Below are 19,238 nucleotides of genomic sequence, written 5' to 3'. Positions count from 1 at the left end.
TGGCTCACTGCAAGCTCCGCCTCCCGGGTTCACGCCATTCTCCTGCCTCAGCCTCCCGAGTAGCTGGGATTACAGGCGCCGCCACCACACCCAGCTAATTTTTGTATTTTTAGTAGAAACGGGGTTTCACCATGTTGGTCAGACTGGTCTCAAACTTCTGACCTCAAATGATCCACCCTCTTCAGCCTCCCAAAGTGCTAGGATTACAGGAGTGAGCCACTGTGCCCAGCCTGTATATGCAGATATTTCAAAATCCAATCTGAAATCTGAAATACTTTTGGTCCCAAGCATTTCAGATTAGGGACATTCAACTTGCACTTTAAATTGCTCTCCTTGGGACCAACATCATTTCATAGCGGACGCTGAGGTTCCACCTGAGTCTGGCAGAGACGTGAACTGAGCCACGTGCAAAGCAGTGAAGGGAGACAGCAAGATCAGGTGAAAAACAAAACAAAGCGCAGGACGGTGAGTCTTGGGGCTCATATCTTGGCCCAGGCACCTTCACAGAACTTTCTGAACTTCAGAGAAACTTTCTGAACTGGTTTCCTTGGATATAAACTCAGGATTAAACTATTACACCTGCAGAATTTTAAGTAAAAAGTCTTTACGTATTTTTAGATGATATATATTTAAATAAAATACGTATACAATTTAACATATTTTTAAAAAGGATAAAATAATTTTTCATTTTGACCCAAGGAGGCGATGCCCAGAGTCACCTTTTCAGAAATGTTTGCCGGAGGCAGTGGAGTTCTCCTGGGCAGAGACGCCAGAACCCCTGGACTCATGCTGCAGCCCCTCGCCTCTTCCAGAGGCCTGTTCTCCTCCCCCAACCCCAGTCAAACCTGACCATTCTTTTTCTTTTTTTTCTTTTTGAGACGGATTCTCACTCTCTTGCCCAGGCTGGAGCACAGTGGTACAATCTTGGCTCACTGAAACCTCTGCCTTCTGAGCTCAAGTGATTCTCCCACCTCAGCCTCCTAAGTAGCTGAGACAACAGATGTGTGCTACCTCGCCCAGATAGTTTTCGTATTTTTAGTAGAGACAGGGTTTCACTGTGTTGGCCAGGCTGGTCTCGAACTCCTGACCTCAAGTGATCCGCCCACCTCGGCCTCCCAAAGTGCTGGGATTACAGGCGTGAGCCTCCATGCCCGGCCAAACCTGACTATTCTTGAAGCCACTGGTTCTTGGCCTTAGGAAAGTCATAGGCCTCTGAAAATCTGGGGAGAGCTATGAACCCTACATAGGAAAATGCAGATCCCCCTCCTCACATAACTTAAGAGGTTCTCTTCCAGATTACACTCCGGCACAAGCCTCTCTTCTTTCACAAAATGTCCATGCCTCCCGGTGTCCATGCTTTTGGCATGCTGCATATCCTGCTTTGCCTGATTCTGCAAGCCTTTGTGTTAAGCCATCTTTGCAAATAGAGTGTCCACTTCTCAGCTATAATACATTCTTCCTCGTGGTGCCTAACCGAGCACTGAACGGTCAGAACGGTATTTCTGGATGTGGATGGATACCCTGCAAGTAGCTGTGTAGCAACTTAGGGTTCAATGGGCTCTGAAGTTCTGGAAAACAAGGAGCCAGAGCCTACCAGCAGTTGAGACAAGGCGCGTTAAGGCCACCAGGTGGTAAGCTACAGGGGCGAGGCCCTTCCACAGCTGCACCTGCATCTGCACCTGCAGTGGGAGCATGGGAGGGGCAGGATGGGGAACGGGGAGCACCTGGCAGAGCACCTGGCAAAGCACCGCATCTTCAAAGAACCCTGTTTCCTTCTGCTGAGGCTCTTACTTCTCAGAAAGGTTTAGAGGCAACATACACCTATTTTATTCCCATCTATTTCCTCCTGTTAGGAAAGGCACCAGGCTCTTGTTTCTGAACTGGTAAGTATGATGCAAGCCCCCATGATTCATGAAGTCATGATTCGATGACCTGACTGTCACCGGCAATGCACATGATGCTTGTGGGCAGCCAGCCAGCAGGCAGGACTGCTTCCGGCGGCTCACAGAGCAGCGATGTGTGCAAACCCCGATGGAGAGATGAGACTCACATGTCAGCACTTTCCCCTTCTACCACAGAAAGAGATGCCCTGTGGTACTTACCGGTATTTGAGTAATTCTGGAGAATATTTTGACTTGGCTTTGAAAATCACCTGCAACGACAGAAAAACATGGCAGGTTGACAGAACCAGACTGATACCATCACTGGGAATTCCTCTGTCCCTGCATCCCCCGGCGCTGGGGCACGTATTTTGTAACTGAAACATCCACATTTGTTATGCCAAACATTTCCTATGTTGCACATACAGTTTTAACAGTAAAGGAATTTGAACATGGTTAAAAAAAAGAAAACAAAAGTAAATGTATTACTAGTCTACCATGGCCAAGTATTTCTCTTAAGATTTTTTTTTTTTTTTGAGATGGAATTTCACTCTCATTGCCCAAGCTGGAGTGCAATGGCGCCATTTCGGCTCACTGCAACCTCTGCCTCCTGGGCTCAAGTGATTCTCCTGCCTCAGCCTCCCGAGTAGCTGGGATTACAGGTGTCACCACACCCAGTTAATTTTTGTATTTTTAGTAGAGATGGGATTTCACCATGTTGGCCAGGCTGGTATCGACCTCCTGACCTCTGGTGATCCACCAGCTTCAGCCTCCCAAAGTGCTGGGATTACAGGCATGAGCCACCACACCCGGCCTTAAGATTCTTATTTAAGACAAGCAGTCCACTCTCTTTATTAGCATTTTTGCTGGCACCAAATTAGTAAGTGTCTGCCTACCCAGGCCTCAAACATTGCAGTACATTTAAAATAACAAAACATCTCTGGACTATAGAAGTATCAAACTGGACTGTTTTCTAAAAGAGAAATATCGCAGACTGGCATTTCTCAAGCTCTTTTCTAAGTCTTCACAATTGCTGAATTGCCCACACACACTGGGTGGCAGAGAGCCTGGCAGAGCCTTCGAGAAGGTGAAGAGGAGGCAGAAAGTAGGTGTCCACGCATGCTTCCGCTCCCCAGACAGGGAGGCTGCTACTGCTACAGCATGTGCTGGAGATTCAAGCAGGGGCCCAGGCTCACGGGGATCTCAGTGGGCAGGGGGCGGTCTCTGGGGACTGGGGTAGCCTGTGGAGCAGTTATACATGAGCACATGGATCCCTGGTGTTTAATAGGGTTGCAGTACAGTACTGGGAGAAGACAGAAAGGGTGTGGAAGACTGAAGGAGAGAGGATAGCTTTTCAGAAACAATCCGTCGAGCATCTGAAGACCCCCATTCCAGCAAGTCTGGACTCTTTGACCAACATCTCTCCATTCTCCCGCCACAGCCCCTCATCCCCCAGCCCCTGGCAACCACCACTGTACTCTCTGTTTCTACGAGTTCTAACCTGTTTAGATTCCACATATAAGCGGAATCTATTTGTCTTTCTGTGCCTGGCTTCTTTCACTTAGCGTAGTGTCCTCCAGCCATGTAGAGTAAGTCCTGGCAGGTTCTACAGCGTGGTGACTACAGTCTGTAACAATGTATACACGAAATTTGCTAAGAGAGATCTTAAGTGTTCTCACCACAAAACAAGGATGGGCAACTATGTAAGGTGATGGATATGTTATTAACTAGCTTGATTGTGGGAATCATTCCTCATGTATATGTATTATCAAAACATCACAGTGCACACTTTGAATATATTCCATCTTTGTCAATTATACCTCAGTGAAGCTGGGGTGGGGAAAGAAGACTCAGATTCCCCACTTGCAAGCAAACTGCTCTCCATGGAGTTCCTAAACCCACCCTCAGCCTCGGGGCCTTTCCTCCCACAGCCCCCTGAAGCTCCTGAACCCCAGTGCTCAACGTGCATACCCGCCTGGTCCTCCTCTCCCTCATGAATCCCCCAGTCACATCCACTCTCTGCTGCTTCTCAGGGAGGTGGCTGAAGTGGGAGGATCGCTTGTGCCCAGGAGTTCGGGACCACCCTCGCCAACATAGTGTGAGGCCTCAGCTCTTAAAAAAAAACCGTAAGATAATGATCTTATGATGGCCAGGCACGGTGGCTCACACCTGACCTCAAGTGCTCCACCCACCTCGGCCTCCCAAAGTGCTGGGATTACAGGCGTGATCCACTGTGCCTGGCCATTCCTAAAGACTTTTAAGTAAGCACCTTTTCCCTTTTATAACCTCCTCCGAGCTTCACAGGTGAGCCTTCCAAGCTTCTAGAAGAATTATTTGGTTCTGCTGTGAGTTTTCTTTTTGTCATAAATCCTTTTTGGAAATAGGTAAGAGGTAGGGGTTTATACCATATATATATTAAAATATTTTTCTCTGGTAATGGCGCAACAGATGGCTCAGTACAGTGACCCTCCTTTAAAGAAGTCCTGGTTCTGCTTTATCTGACAACCCCCCACGGGATTTTAGTCAAGACACATCACCTTTGGTATTTCTCTGATACCCATTAAAGGACATGTTACCAAACAACCTCTCTTAGAAACAAGAAATAGATGAATACATGACTCCAAAGTTCCATTACAAAATATGCTACCGATTTCATGTAACGTAGAACAATGCCCTTCTGTTAAACAGTCCTGAGGGATCTTTTTTTTTTTTTTTTTTTGAAATGGAGTCTCGCTCTGTCCCCCAGGCTGGAGTGCAGTGACGTGAGCTTGGCTCACTGCAAGCTCCGCCTCCCGGGTTCACGCCATTCTCCTGCCTCAGCCTCCCGAGTAGCTGGGACTACAGGTGCCCGCCACCTCGCCCAGCTAGTTTTTTGTATTTTTTTTTTTTTTAGTAGAGATGGGGTTTCACCGTGTTAGCCAGGATGGTCTCGATCTCCTGACCTTGTGATCCGCCCGTCTCGGCCTCCCAAAGTTCTGGGATTACAGGCTTGAGCCACCGCGCCCGGCCTTTTTTTTTTTTTTTTTTTTAGATGGAGTCTCGCTCTCTCCCCCAGGCTGGAGTGCAGTGGCCGGATCTTGGCTCACTGCAAGCTCCACCTCCCAGGTTTACGCCATTCTCCTGCCTCGGCCTCCCGAGTAGCTGGGACTACAGGCACCCGCCATCTCGCCCGGCTAGTTTTTTGTATTTTCTAGCACAAACGGGGTTTCACCGGGTTAGCCAGGATGGTCTCGATCTCCTGACCTCGTGATCCGCCCGTCTCGGCCTCCCAAAGTGCTGGGATTACAGGCTTGAGCCACCGCACCCGGCGGGATCCTGAGGCTTCTTCACAAATGCCAAAGTGAGAGGAAGAAACTACAGAATTTTTTAAAAAGTGTGACCCGTTCAATATAAATATCTGTTTTGATATTTTGCCCACTCAGTGGGGTTTACTGAGTAGTAGGGAACTCAGTTCAACGCTCCTGGATTACTCTTATCCAACACATAAAGCAGCTATATTGCAGCACTCCGGGCCACCATATATAAATGTTCATATGCTTTGCCCCAACAATTCCACTTGTAAGAATTTATTCTGAGGCAGGCCTCCTCAAGCTGTCCCAGCAGAACTGGAAATTGGTAAGAAATATTACTGAAAATAAATGTCATGTGATCAAACAAGTTTAGAAACTGCTAGGAAAACTTTCTCCCCCTGCAGGAATTCTCAGAGCCTTTCAAAGACAGGTACATTGTCAATCTTCAAGAGAAACATACGGTAGACAGTGGTTTTCCAAATTTATTTGACCAATTACAGCCTTCCTAATGCGTGTTCCCGGGAATAGAGTTTGGGAAGCACTGCGCTATGGAACCAAGTATGAACAGAAGGTTCACAGCAGCCTTAATAAGAGTAATGATAACAGTAACAACAACAAAGGAGAAGCAGCAGCAACTTTAAGATGCTCCCCAGCCTTTACCCCACGAACATGAACACAGATCAAGCAATGCACTGAGTACAAAAGGGCCCTGGAGTTCACCATTCTAGCCCTGAAAGGGAAGGATGACTTACTCCAGCCAAGACGGGGATAATTCACAAACCCTCACTCATTTCATCACTAGATCCACCTCCCTGCCTGAAGGGAAAAAGTCATCAGCATATCAAGGCACAATCCGATGTTAAATCTGTCATTTTGATCCTCCCAAGCTCAAAGCCACAGTGCTAACAACATCAAAATAAAAGTCTTGACCATGATTTTGAAAAACTCTATCCACTTCTTATAATTTGTGGCAATGTATCTTGAATTCGGGCTGGGTGCAGTGGCTCACACCTGTAATCCCAGCGCTTTGGAAGACTGAGGCAGGTGGATCACCAGAGGTCAGGAGTTCAAGACCAACCTGGCCAACATGGTGAAACCCCATCTCCACTAAAACTATAAAAATTAGCCAGGTGTGGTGGCAGATGCCTGGAATCCCAGCTACTCGGGAGGCTGAAGCAGGAGAATTGCCTGAACCTGGGAGGCGGAGGTTGCAGTGAGCTGAGATCACACCATTGCACTCCAGCCTGGGCAACAAGAGCGAAACTCCATCCATCCATCCATCCATCCATCCATCCATCCATCCATCCATCTATGTATCTATCTCTTTCTCTCTCTCTTGCTCTTGAATTCATCTGGGCACTATTCAAGCTGTGCTTAGAAACTTCCTTAACCCTTCAAGTTAATCCCTAAACTTAAGTTCCTTAAAGTTGTGTTTGAACTCCTGGCATGTGAAACTGAAATAATATATATATGCACTTACATTATCTATATATCAGCACACACACACACATATAATTTCAGTACAACTTTTGCCCTCGTTAATTAAAGGGCATAAACCAAGTTTTCAAAAACAAAAATCTAAACTCTCCCACCCACTCCCCTGTGTGTTCTGAGAGACTGTGCTAAAGACTGATGGGTGTCCGGAACTTGAGCTAAACCTCCTGGCTCACCCTGGCTCTCTGACTGGCCGGGCTCTCATATCCGGCTGCCCATCTCTGCCAGTCTGCACTGGCTCCCACTGACCTTGGCAGGAACTCGGCTGGGAGGGGCGACGGCTCCTGTGGGGAAGCAGACATTAATTCTGTTGTCATACTCTCTGGTGCTTTGACAGAGTGGGCACTCCCTGCTCAGTGTCCCCAGATGTACGAGAATGAAAAAGAGGGAGATGTGACCCCTATGAGAGGCTAAGGAACAAATGAGGCCAGATGAAAATTCACATCATCCTGGCTTTCCGACTGCCGGTGTTCAAGTCGGGTCAACTGATACTCAGCATTGAGTCTGCACCAGACACTGGGTTGGACCCAAGAATTGTAAAAAGAAGGAGAAGCTGGGCCTGTCCCAGAGAAATACACAGGCAGACAGACATGTCAGTAATAAGTACCAGTGGTGTGAGGAGGTGTGGGAAGTGTGAGAGGCGTGGGGAGGCATGGGGAGGTGTGGAGAGGCATGGTTGGTGTGAGGAGGTATTGAAAAGTAAGGAGGCATGGGAGGTGTGAGGAGGTATGAGAAGTGTGGGAATGCATGGGGAGGTGCAGGAGGTGGGAGGAGATGGGAGGAGGTGTGAAAAGTGTGTGGAGATATGGGAGGCGTGGGAAGTGTGAGGCAGTATGGGAGGTGTGTGGAGGTGTGAGGAGGTGTGAAAAGTGTGGAGGCCTGGGAGGTATGAGGAGGTGTATTAGTCTGTCTTCATGCTGCTGATGAAGACCTATGCGAGACTTGGAAGAAAAAGAGGTTTTTTTCCAAGGCATAGGAATTCTGGGAGATACAATTCAAGTTGAGATTTGGTGGGGACACAGTCAAACCATATCGTTCCATCCCCGGCCCCTCCACATCTCACGTCCTCACATTTCAAAACCAATCGTGCCTTCCCAACAGTCCCCCAAAGTCTTAACTCATTTCAGCATTAACCTGTAAGTCCACAGTCCAAAGTTTCATCTGAGATAAGGCAAGTCCCTTCTGCCTATGAGCCTGTAAAATCAAAAGCAAGCTAGTTACTTCCTAGATACAATGGAGGTACAGGCATTGGGTAAATACAGCCATTCCAAGTGGGAGAAATTGGCCAAAACAAAGTGGTTACAGGGCCCATGCAAGTCTGAAATCCAGCAAGTCAGTCAAATTTTAAAGCTCCAAAATGATCTCCTTTGACTCCAAGTCTCACATCCAGGTCAAGAAGTAGGTTCCCAGGGTCTTGGGCAGCTCCATCCCTGTGACTTTGCAGGGTAAAGCCTCCCTCCCGGCTGCTTTCACAGACTGGTGTTGAGTGTCTGTGGCTTTTCCAGGTGCACGGTGCAAGCTGTCAGTGGATATACCATTCTGAGGTCTGGAGGACAGTGACCCTCTTCTCACAGCTCCACTAGGCAGTGCTCCCAGTAAGGACTCTGTGTGGGGGCTCTGACCCCACATTTCCCTTCTGCACTGCCCTAGCAGAGGTTCTCCATGAGGGCCCCACCCCCACAGCAAACTTTTGCCTGGGCATCCAGGCATTTCCACACATCTTCTGAAATCTAGGCGGAGGTTAACAAACCTCAGTTCTTGACTTCTGTGCACCTGCAGGCTCAATACCACATGGAAGCTACCAAGGCTTGGGGCTTCCACCCTCTGAAACCACAGCCCAAACTCTACACTGGCCCCTTTTAGTCATGGCTGGAGCAGCTGGGACACAGGGCACGAAGTCCCTAGGCTGTACACAGCATGGGGACCCTGGGCCTGGCCCACAAAACCCCTTCTTTCTCCCGGGACTCAGGGCCTATGATGGGAGGGGCTGCCGTGAAGGTCTCTGACATAGCCTGGGGATATTTTCCCCATGGTCTTGAGGATTAATATTAGGCTCTTTGCTATTTATACACATTTCTGTAGCCTGCTTGATCGCTTCTCGGCCTTTTGGCTAAGATCAAGTGTAGCCTGCTTGAATTTCTTCTCAGAAAATGGGGTTTTTCTTTCTATTGTATAGTCAGGCTGCAAATTTTCTGAATTTTTATGCTCTGTCTCCCTTTTAAAACTGAATGCCTTTAAGAGTACTAAAGTCACCTCTTAAATGTTTTGTTGCTTAGAAATTTCTTCTGCCAGGCCGGGCGCGGTGGCTCAAGCCTGTAATCCCAGCACTTTGGGAGGCCGAGACGGGCGGATCACGAGGTCAGGAGATCGAGACCATCCTGGCTAACACGGTGAAAACCCGTCTCTACTAAAAATACAAAAACTAGCCGGGCGAGGTGGCGGGCGCCTGTAGTCCCAGCTACTCCGGAGGCTGAGGCAGGAGAATGGCGTAAACCCGGGAGGCGGAGCTTGCAGTGAGCTGAGATCCAGCCACTGCACTCCAGTCCGGGCGACAGAGCGAGACTCCGCCTCAAAAAAAAAAAAAAATTTCTTCTGCCAGATACCCTAAATCACCCTCTCTGAAGTTCAAAGTTCCACAAATCTCTAGGGCAAGGGTAAAATGCCACCAATCTCTTTGCTAAAATATAACAAGAGTCACCTTTGCTCCAGTTCCCAACAAGTTCCTCATCTCTATCTGAGACTACCTCAGCCTGGATTTTATTGACCATATGGCTATCAGCATTTTGGGCAAAGCCATTCAACAATTCTCCTGGAAGTTCCGAACTTTCCCACACTTTCCTGTCTTCTTCTGAGTCCTCTAACTGTTGCAATCTCTGTCTATTACCCAGTTCCAAAGTTACTTCACATTTTTGGGTATCTTTTCAGCAACACCCCACTCCTGGTACCAATTTACCATATTAGTCCGTTTTCACACTGCTGGTAAAGACATACCCAAGACTGGGAAGAAAAAGAGGTTTAATTGGACTTACAATTCCACATAGCTGGGGAGGCCTCAGAATCATGGCAGGAGGCAAAAGGCACTTCTTACATGGTGGTGGCAAGAGAAAAAAAATGAGGAGGAAGCAAAAGCAGAAATCCCTGATAAACTCATCAGATCTTGTGAGACTTATTCACCATCACAAGAAGAGCATGGTAAAGAGCTGCCCCCATGATTCAATTACCTCCCTGTGGGTCCCTCCCACAACACATGGGAATTCTGGGAGATAAAATTCAAGATGAGATTTGGATGGGGACACAGCCAAGCCATAACAGGAGGTGTGAAAAGCATGTGGAGGTGTGGGAGGTAGGAAGAGGTGTGAGTGGGAGGCGTGAGGAGGTGTGAAGTGCGTGTAGAGCTGTGGGAGGTGTGAGGAAGTGTGGGAAGCATGAGGAGGTGTGAACCTGCATGTGGACTTAGGAGCAGTGAAGGAGGGGATGAGGAGAGAAGGTGCTGCAGGAGCCTGGAGCTGGGGAGGGCAGCAGAAGGCCGGGCTGGGGCGCGGACGAGTCAGGAAGAGGATGCCGTCCAGGGTAAGGGTGTGGAGGGCTCTAGGGGAGCACTGGCACAGTTGGAATGCAGACCTGTGCTGTGAGAGGGGTCCCTGGGGTACAGAGCAAAACAAAGGCTGCAGACCACGGGTTGACAGAGAAGGTGAAAACGAAGACACATCAGAGGCCCAACGCAGATTCATGATGCCTGGGCCTGGAGGGCATGGCGGGGAAATGGAGGGTGACCACTAAGAGGCACGGGGTTCCTTCTGGGGTGGAAAAGGTCTACAGTGGACTGTGGGGTCACTGCGCAACTCTGAATATGGTACACTTTGAGATGGGGACAGCACAGAAAATGTGACTTGTATCTCAATAAAGCTGTTATTAAAAAAACAAAACTAAGAGTAGGGAGGAGATCAAGGAGCAGTCCCCTCAGTGGTCAAGGCCTCAAAGCCTACAGGGGAGAGAGGCCCGGGGCAGGGGACAGTCAGGGTGTCCAGTGCGGCTGAGAGACTGGACTGCTTCACCTCGAGCTGCCACAGGGCCTGGCCAAGGGCGGGCTCAGCTGACGGGGAGGCTGGAGGGGGAACGGGCAGGCCCTGGATGGCAGCAGGAGGAAGTGGGAGCAGTGAGTCAGTTCAAGAGCATAAACTGCATTCCACAAGCGCATGTTTGTGAAATCCAAGAGAGAGGTTATCAGGGGGTTCAGACCTGCTTTTTAAGATAGGGAGACCTGAGCATGCCTGTGGGCAGACAGAAGGAGCCTGGGTCCAGAGAAGGGTAGACAGGGAGAGGCAGGAGGCAGGGAAGGGTGGAGGCCGAGAAACTGAGGCAGCAGGGAGGGGTCTGAGCATGGCAGGGACAGCTGTGGGGGTGCCATCTGGCTAACGACAGAGACCCCAGGGGAAGTGAGCTCGGGTTGGAGAGTCCCAGCTGCTTCTTGGGGAACCCGATCAGGAACTGAATGGTCGGTAAATGACAGCCCCACTTCCTTTCCCTCCCCTTCCTTGGGCTCCACACAGCCTCCGAAAACACCAGGGTTTTTCAGGGCTTCCCCCATTGTGGCAAAAAAGGATGGGAGGACAGGGGAGGGGAGCAGAATCAGGCCTGAAGGAGAAAGAAGAAATTGCAGTGACTTTCATCAGAAAGCCTGAAGTCTGTCATCTGGTGAAAAGAAAGCATTTCTCCCTAGTGGCAAATTCCTTTCGGTTTTAGCATCATTTCTTCTGCTTTTGAAAGTCCCACCTAAAACCTCAGCAGAACCTAGAATGGATCTGGGGATGGTGCTGTGGGTGATGCTGGCTTTTGACTGTTGAAGGCTGAGCTGCGACTGGAAGATGTCCCCAGCTGGCCGCTGTCAGGTGCTGGGAAACGTTCAAGAGCCCTCATGGGCTTTCCGCACCGCCCGCTCCCACAACGGGCCAAGGCCTCCTCATCCCCGACCTGCGGGTGCCTCGTGCCCCCTCCATAACCCAGGCCTTCACCCCATCCTTTCGGACGACACAGGAGGGCCTAGAACTCTGCATGTGACGTACTTGTTTCGACAGAAGCAGAAAAGCCTTTGAGCAGCTGCTGGACTCTGCCCCCTGCCCTCATAAATCAGTCTGTTCACGCGTCACTGATTTGTTCCCACCCTTTGAAATCCTGCTTGCCTATTTTTTTTTTTTTTTTGGAGATGGACTTTTGCTCTTGTTGCCCAGGCTGGAGTACAGTAGGTACGACCTTGGTTCACTGAAACCTCCTCCCATGTTCAGGCGATTCTCCGGCCTCAGCCTCCCGAGTAGCTGGGATTACAGGTGCCCACCATCATGCCTGGTTCATTTTTGTATTTTTACAAACACAAAAAGAGACAGGGTTTCACCATGTTGGTCAGGCTGGTCTTGAACTCCTGACCTTGTGATCTGCCTGCCTCGGCCTCCCAAAGTGCTGGGATTATAGGCGTGAGCCACCCTGCCCAGCCTATTTTTTTCAACTAGTAACTCAAGTTGACATTTGCTGTCTTACAATCTTTTTGTTTGTTTGTTTTTAAGAAACAGGGTCTTGCTCTGTCACCCAGGCTGGAGTGCGGTGGCGCCATCACAGCTCAATGCAGCCTCCATCCTCCTGGGCTCCAGGGATCCTCCTGCCTTAACCTCCTGAGTAGCTGAGACTATACACAGGTGCAGCCCCAATGCCTGGCTAATTTTTATTTTATTTTTTAGAGATGATGTCTCCCTACATTGCCCAGGCTGGTCTTGAACTCCTAGACGCAAGTGATCCTCCCATTTCGGCCTCCTGAGTTGCTGGGTTACAATCGTTTTTACTATGTCATAGTGATGTTTCTGGCAGAAATGTCCCCTGCTGTTCTCTGTGGGTATGACAGTGTCTCCTGTGCAGTCAGCAAAACTCAACAGAAGTCACCTCCAATGTCCCTGGCGGCAGTGCCTGTGATGAGCCAATGAAGCACGATGCTTCTAAACTGTGCTTGATTCAGAATCTCTGTAGCCATTTTACTTTACAAATCGTCTCCCCTAAGCCAGGAGCCACATTTGGACACCCTAGCGTCTCCAATTCTGTGCCTCCACTCTCTGGACACTTCATAATCCCCCGTCCTCAAAAGGGGCGCATCCTGATCCTACCTGCCTGTGGGCTGAGACCCCTGAGGAGACCCTCGCAGTAAATGAGGGAGTCTGCAACTCTGAATGCACCAAGCAGACTCCAGACTAAAGAAACCAGTCTCTATCACACACGCTGGTTCAAAACGTATGTATGCAGATTCATTTGCAAATGTTACAAATGCATGGCAAGTTGAAATTTTATATTATAAAATCGTTTATATATTTACAAAGAAATAACAGCAAATACTCATGCACCCAGCACTCCATCCTTAACACTTCACTATGTTTGCTCCAGCTATGTTTTGTTTGTTTGTTTGCTTCTGAGACAGAGTTTCACTTTTGTCGCCCAGGCTGGAGCGCAGTGGCAGCATCTCGGTTCACTGCAACCTCTGCCTCCTGGGTTCAAGTGATTCTTGCGCCTCAGCCTCCCAACCACTACACCCAGCTAACTTTTGTATTTTTAGTAGAGACAGGGTTTCACCATGTTGACCAGGCTGGTCTCAAACTCCTGACCTCACGTGATCCGCACACCTCAGCCTCCCAAAGTGTTGGGATTACAGGCGTGAGCCACCATGTCTGGCCCCAGCTGTGGTTTAATAAATAAAAATGACACAGCTGGAGCTCCCAACCTACCCCTCCTGGTGCCGTTGGCTCCCAGGAAAGTAATCACTATCCTGAATTTGGCGTTTTTAAGCCCAGGCAGGCTTTCACTACGTACGCCTGTATTCATGAACGATACAGTGTACTGTCCGGCACGGTTTTGCACTTCATATGAATGCATTAATACCTTCCATAGCCTTCTGCAGCTTGTTTATTCCCCATGATTAGATGTCTGGAATATATCTATGTTGATACACACAGGTCTAGTTCATGCATCTTCACTAAGGCACAGCACAGCTGACCCCCGGGCAGCACGGGTTTGAACCGCATGGATGTACCTACACATGGATGTTTTTCAACTGAATGGGAATCAAAACTATCATGTTCTCAGGATGTAAAACCTGAGTATAAGGAGGACCAACTCTTTGTATACGCCGGTTCTGCAGTGATGTGAGTATGTGGGGGTCTGGGCATACTTGGGGGTCCTAGAACCAGTCCCCCACGTATACTGACAGACGACACTACAGGCCATGGCTGTGTAGCCCTCTCTGGCAGAGGGACACAGAAGGATGGTTAAGAGTGTGGAATCTGGAGCTGGCTTACCAGGGCTTGAATCCTGGCTCCACCAATTGTCGGCTGTGTGGCCTTGGAAAAGTCACCTGTCCCCTCTGTGCTTCAAGTACCTCATCTGTAAAAGGAGACTAATAACACCATCCACCAGGTTTTCATAAGCGTTTGGTGAATTAACAGACATGCAGAGCACTTAGACAAAAGCCTGCCACCTAATAAGTACCACGTGGGTGGCTGCAACCCCTGCTGTTGGTATTATTAGTCCTTACATATGTTCCCAAACCATGATTCTAAATGCACAACTACTACCAACTGTGACCACAGATGCTTTCTTAACCATAAAAGGAACTTTCATACTCAAAAAGGTTAAGAACCACTGACGCATTCGATATTTGTTCTCCTGGTCCCTCTGCGCTACCCACTTCCTGATATATTGGGGAAATTATGCAAACCCCAAGGCCCTGGTCTCCCCAGGCAACAGTCATTAGTCAGCTGCTTCAGTCTGTTCCCGTATGCTGAGCATCCTCACTCACCAGAGCAGGGTGACAAGACAGTCAGAGTCCCCGAAATCCAGACACCGGAGTCCTCCTTTCTGCAGGGTTCCCTGAAGATACACAAGGCGACTCTGTGGCAGGGAGCGGATCTGCATTTGAGGCTGAGTCTCCAAGACAGTGCGAGCAAGGGCAGAGCCTCTAGGCCTGCGTTAGGATGTTCTTTTCTTCCAAATGTCAGCTGTGGGCTGTAGGTCCAGGGACTCAGGACCTGGATAACCACCACCGCAGCCCCACTCATAGTCCTGTGTCCATGGCAGTGAAGGTAACTGGCCAGAAAAGGCAAGCAAGCACGCTGTCCATGCCATAAAGTTCTGGGAGGCGGTGGCCTGAAGCCAAGGTGTGCCTGGTCTGTGTCCCAGGCTGGCCAGGTGTGAGAGGGGTCACTGGAATACAGGGTCAGGTGTTCACAGCATCCCCTCCCACCTTTGACCATGGCAAGCAGTGGTCCAAGAAGCTGCTCCTGCCTGCTCCCAGCCTCGTGCTGGCCCTTGGAATGTGGGCCCCAGACTTCAGTAAGCTTCTTCCCATGTGATCAGAGGCCAACCATGATCGCCTCTCTGGATTTCTGTAGACCTCAGAGCTCCCTGGATGTGTCTGCACCCTTCTCTGGCCCTCCTGAGAGCTCCGCTGCATGGTCCTGTTCAGCTCACCTGGCACCTGCGATCCTTCCTCAGGTGTGTACGTGTGTGTTTGTGTGTGTGTATGTGTGTGCATGTGTCTATGTGTGCACGGGTTTGTGTATGTGCACCCCACGACACAGGAGCTCAGCTCCCACCCAAAATGTCCCTACTGTCAGTCCTCACAAGGCATTCCTCATTTCATAAATGATAATGGATAATTGTCTTCACCTTTACAGATAAAGGGCATCTCCACTCGCTGCCCTCCTTCCCGACGGCTCCTCTTCTCCTTCCTGTTCCCAGCAGCCCAGCTCTCCAGGCGGCAAGCACCTCTCCCCTCCTCCACCCCTCCATCGGCTCATGAGAGCCTCCCTGTCCTCATAAACAGCTTGACTCCATCCAACGGCACCAATGCAGGCTGGCCCCCCAGAAGGCAGAACTCGGGGTGGCCCTGAGCCCCCACATTGATAAGTCAGCCCGGCAGCAGCCCGCGAGGAGGCTGGACTCCAGCACACCTCCCACCCACACCCTTTGTGGCTCTCAAAGTCAACCTAAAGCCACACCAAAGGCCGTCCTTCAGTCTCCCTGCTTTTCTGAATTGTCTCTTGTCCCCTGAGCACCTGGATTCAGGGGCAAGGCTGGTCAACCCCCAGGAACCTCCGTTGCCGGTTCCTGGTTAGCTCCATTGACCTTTCTAGTCCACAAGATGAAAGCATTAGGACAAATACTCATTAAGCCGCTTCTACTCTGACAGCTCCATGACTTGAAGTTCCTTCCCAGCGCAGCCCGTGTCCTCCGCCCTGGAAGCCCTGTAGGAACGGCTGCGGCCCGGCCACTTCAGCCACGGAAGCGCACCGGCCTGCCCGCCTGCCCACTGCCTGGGTGGAGTTCGTCTCGGCATCAGTTCCACACAGAGGTGGAGGCAAAGAATTCTGACCTGCCTCCCTGGCAGGATTCTCTCTCTTTGGCCTTGGGAAGGACAAGGGCTGTGGCCACACAAGGCCCTACCGTCATTGTTACGTCTCTTAACTGCTCAGCCACAGATTGCAGTCCAGAGTTTACCAGCCAGGGCCCTGCCCCTAATTGTTCTAAATGTACTTAAGGAAGGTGACACCTTAGCACAGAGGACGCGTTTCTCCCGGTGGCAAGCGCTGGCCCGCTGGGCCCTATGGCCCTGTAAAGGAGGGTCCCGGGCCGCGTACGGCAGTGTACGGTGTCATACCACTGTGCCCTGATTCTTGCTGGCTAATTAAGCAAAAGCTACAAAATAAATTCACAGGGAAAATACTCCAGTTTGTTTTCTTCCCCTCCTCACAAAATAACTTTCTGCCTCAGAAGTGAGGAGAATTCTGAGGTTTTAGGCTGCCCTGGGAACTCCTGCCCTTGCTGGACACGTCTGGTATTAGATGACACTCCCTGTGTCCTGCCACCGAGAGAGTGACCATCCGGCCTCCTCGAGGGGAAGCCATGCGGGTAATGGGGGAAGCTCCTCACTAGGGGTAGGGCCTTGGTCTGCTCCTGACACTGTCCCAGCTCACTGGGGCCTTCGGGAACAGCAACCAGGCTGGCAGGAGACACACCCACATTCCTCCAGGAATAATGAAAAAAACTGGGACTAGCTGACCCCAAGCAGAGAGAACTCGGGGAAGACACAATATACGCTGTCAAAGCCGTGACAGGCCGTGTGTCCTGGGAGGACGGGTGACGCGTGCTGTGCACGGCCCCATGGCGAGGAGTGGGGGTGACCCAGCGCCACCCTTCCATCTTCATGTTGGTCTGGACCCCATGATTCGCTGAGAACAAACCAGGCAGACCAGAAATTCCAGCTGAACCTGAAGCAGGGCCTAGGAGGACATGGAGGTTGGGGGCTTCCACACACAAAACCCAAGACTAGGCCGGGCGCGGTGGCTCAAGCCTGTAATCCCAGCACTTTGGGAGGCCGAGACGGGCGGATCACGAGGTCAGGAGTTCGAGGCCATCCTGGCTAACACGGTGAAACCCCGTCTCTACTAAAAAACACAAAAAGCTAGCCGGGCAAGGTGGCGGGTGCCTGTAGTCCCAGCTACTCGGGAGGCTGAGGCAGAAGAATGGCATAAACCTGGGAGGCGGAGCTTGCAGTGAGCTGAGATCTGGCCACCGCACTCCAGCCCGGGCGACAGAGCGAGACTCTGTCTCAAAAAAAAAAAAGAAACCCAAGACTAGCCAGAAGCCCACTTGGTTGCCCCAGAATCTGATTCTGGTGAGAATACACCTGCTATGTCAACCTAAACCTAGGCCTTCACCTCCTGCTGGCACCCAAGGAAGGGGCTAGGAGCAGGACCAGGACATGGTGGGTGGAAACCCAACAGCCCAAATCACAGGCGGCGGCTTCCAACAAGAAGTTCCCTCCACAGCCATGCTAGCGTTGCTTCATAGTGAGTATCTGGGTTTGGGAAATATTTTGATTTCATTACAGTGAGATTTTTTAATTGGATTTGACTTTCATTTAAATAGCAGCAAAAACCACTGGTTCTTTTCAAAACACGTATCCTAAAGGGGGGTCTCACAGAGATGAAGGAATGAATTAAGTCTTCTTTTTTAATCCCCTGAAAACATCTCACACTTCATATCTCTACTGTAAGGCCAGCCACTAAGTCACATCAGTCGGTCAATCGCATAATGGAGAAATCATTGCCATGAAGTCTGTTTTCCCTGCTCAAGGCTGAGTTCCACGGAGGGAGAATCTATGTTTGACCTCAAAACAGTCTGCACAGTGTCTGGTGCACAACAAGCACCCAAACACGCCTGATGAAACAACCTAAATGTCCACCAGCGGATGAATGGATAAATAAAATGTCTCTATTCATGCAGCGCAGTATTATTTAACCTCAAAAAGAAACGAAGTTCTGATAAATGTTACAATGTGACGAACCTCAAAACACTATGCTAGGTGAAAGGAGAAGACGTACAAGAAGACACATTGTATGATTCTTTTGATATGAAATATTCGGGATAGGTAAATCCACAGAGATAGAAAGCAGATGGGTGGCTGCCAGGGGCTGCAGCGACGGGGACTGGGGAGTGATTGCTTAATGGGCATAAAGTTTCCTTTGGGGGTGAGAAAAATGTTCTGGAACTAGATAGGGGTGACAGCTGCGCAACACTGTGAATGCGCTGAACATCACTCAGCTGCAAGCATTCAATGGTTAATTTCATATTGTGTCAATTTTGCTTCAATACATCTTTCTTTTATTTGTTTTGCTTTGTTTTGCTTTTGAGATGGAGTCCTGCTATGTCACCCAGGCTGGAGTGCAGTGGTGTGCTCTCAGCTCACTGCATCCTCCGCCTCCCAGATTCAAGTAATTTTCCTACCTCAGCCTCCCAAGCAGCTGGGATTACAGGCGCCCACTACAGCACCCAGCTAATTTTTGTATTTTTAGTAGAGATGGGGTTTCACCATGTTGGCCAGGCTGGTCTCGAACGCCTAACCTCATGATCCACCTACCTCAGCCTCCCAAAGTGCTGGGATTATAGACGTGAGCCACCACACCTAGCTCAATACATTTTCTTTTCTTTCTGAGACAGAGTTTCACTCTTGTCACCCAGGTTATAGTGCAATGGCGTAATCTTGGCTCACTGCAAGCTCTGCCTCCCGGGTTCAAGCAATTCTCCTGTCTCAGCCTCCTGAACAGCTGGGATTACAGGTGCCCACCATGCCTAGCTAATTTTTGTATTTTTGGTAGAGACGGGGTTTCACTGTGTTGGCCAGGGTGGCCTGGAACTACTGACCTCAGGTGATCCACCTGCCTCTGCCTCCCAAAGTGCTGGAATTGCAGGAATGAGCCACTGTGCCTGGCCCCAATACATTTTTTTGAGACAGGTCTCGCTCTATCACCCAGGCTGGAATGCAGTGGTGTGATCTTGGCTCACTGCAGTCTTGACCTCCCAAGTTCAAGCAATCCTCCTACCTCAGCCTCTCAAGTAGCTGGGATTATAGGTGTGTGTACTATGCTTGGTACAGGTACAGGTACTATGCTTGGCTAATTTTTTAATTTTTTGTAGAGATGAGATCTCACTATATTGCCCACGATAGTCTTGAACTCCTGGGCTCAAGCGATCCTCCTGCCTC

The 19,238-nt window shown here is 49.9% G+C and overlaps 1 protein-coding gene across 1 annotated transcript in view; it reads right to left on the bottom strand.

The window, feature by feature from the left end:
• The window catches only part of GPR137B (G protein-coupled receptor 137B), a 92,676-nt gene that overhangs the window by 32,917 nt on the left and 40,521 nt on the right, over positions 1–19,238 (bottom strand). Inside the window, exon 5 of the mRNA XM_011935760.1 lies at positions 2,103–2,152. Coding sequence (XP_011791150.1) covers positions 2,103–2,152 — 50 coding nt within the window. The remainder of the gene's footprint in view (positions 1–2,102; positions 2,153–19,238) is intronic.

Source organism: Colobus angolensis, unplaced genomic scaffold, assembly GCF_000951035.1.
Source record: "Colobus angolensis palliatus isolate OR3802 unplaced genomic scaffold, Cang.pa_1.0 Scaffold148, whole genome shotgun sequence".
In the NCBI taxonomy this organism is placed as follows: domain Eukaryota; kingdom Metazoa; phylum Chordata; class Mammalia; order Primates; family Cercopithecidae; genus Colobus; species Colobus angolensis.
The sequence above is the reverse complement of the archived record's forward strand: the minus strand, read 5'-3'. Positions and strand labels throughout refer to the sequence as shown.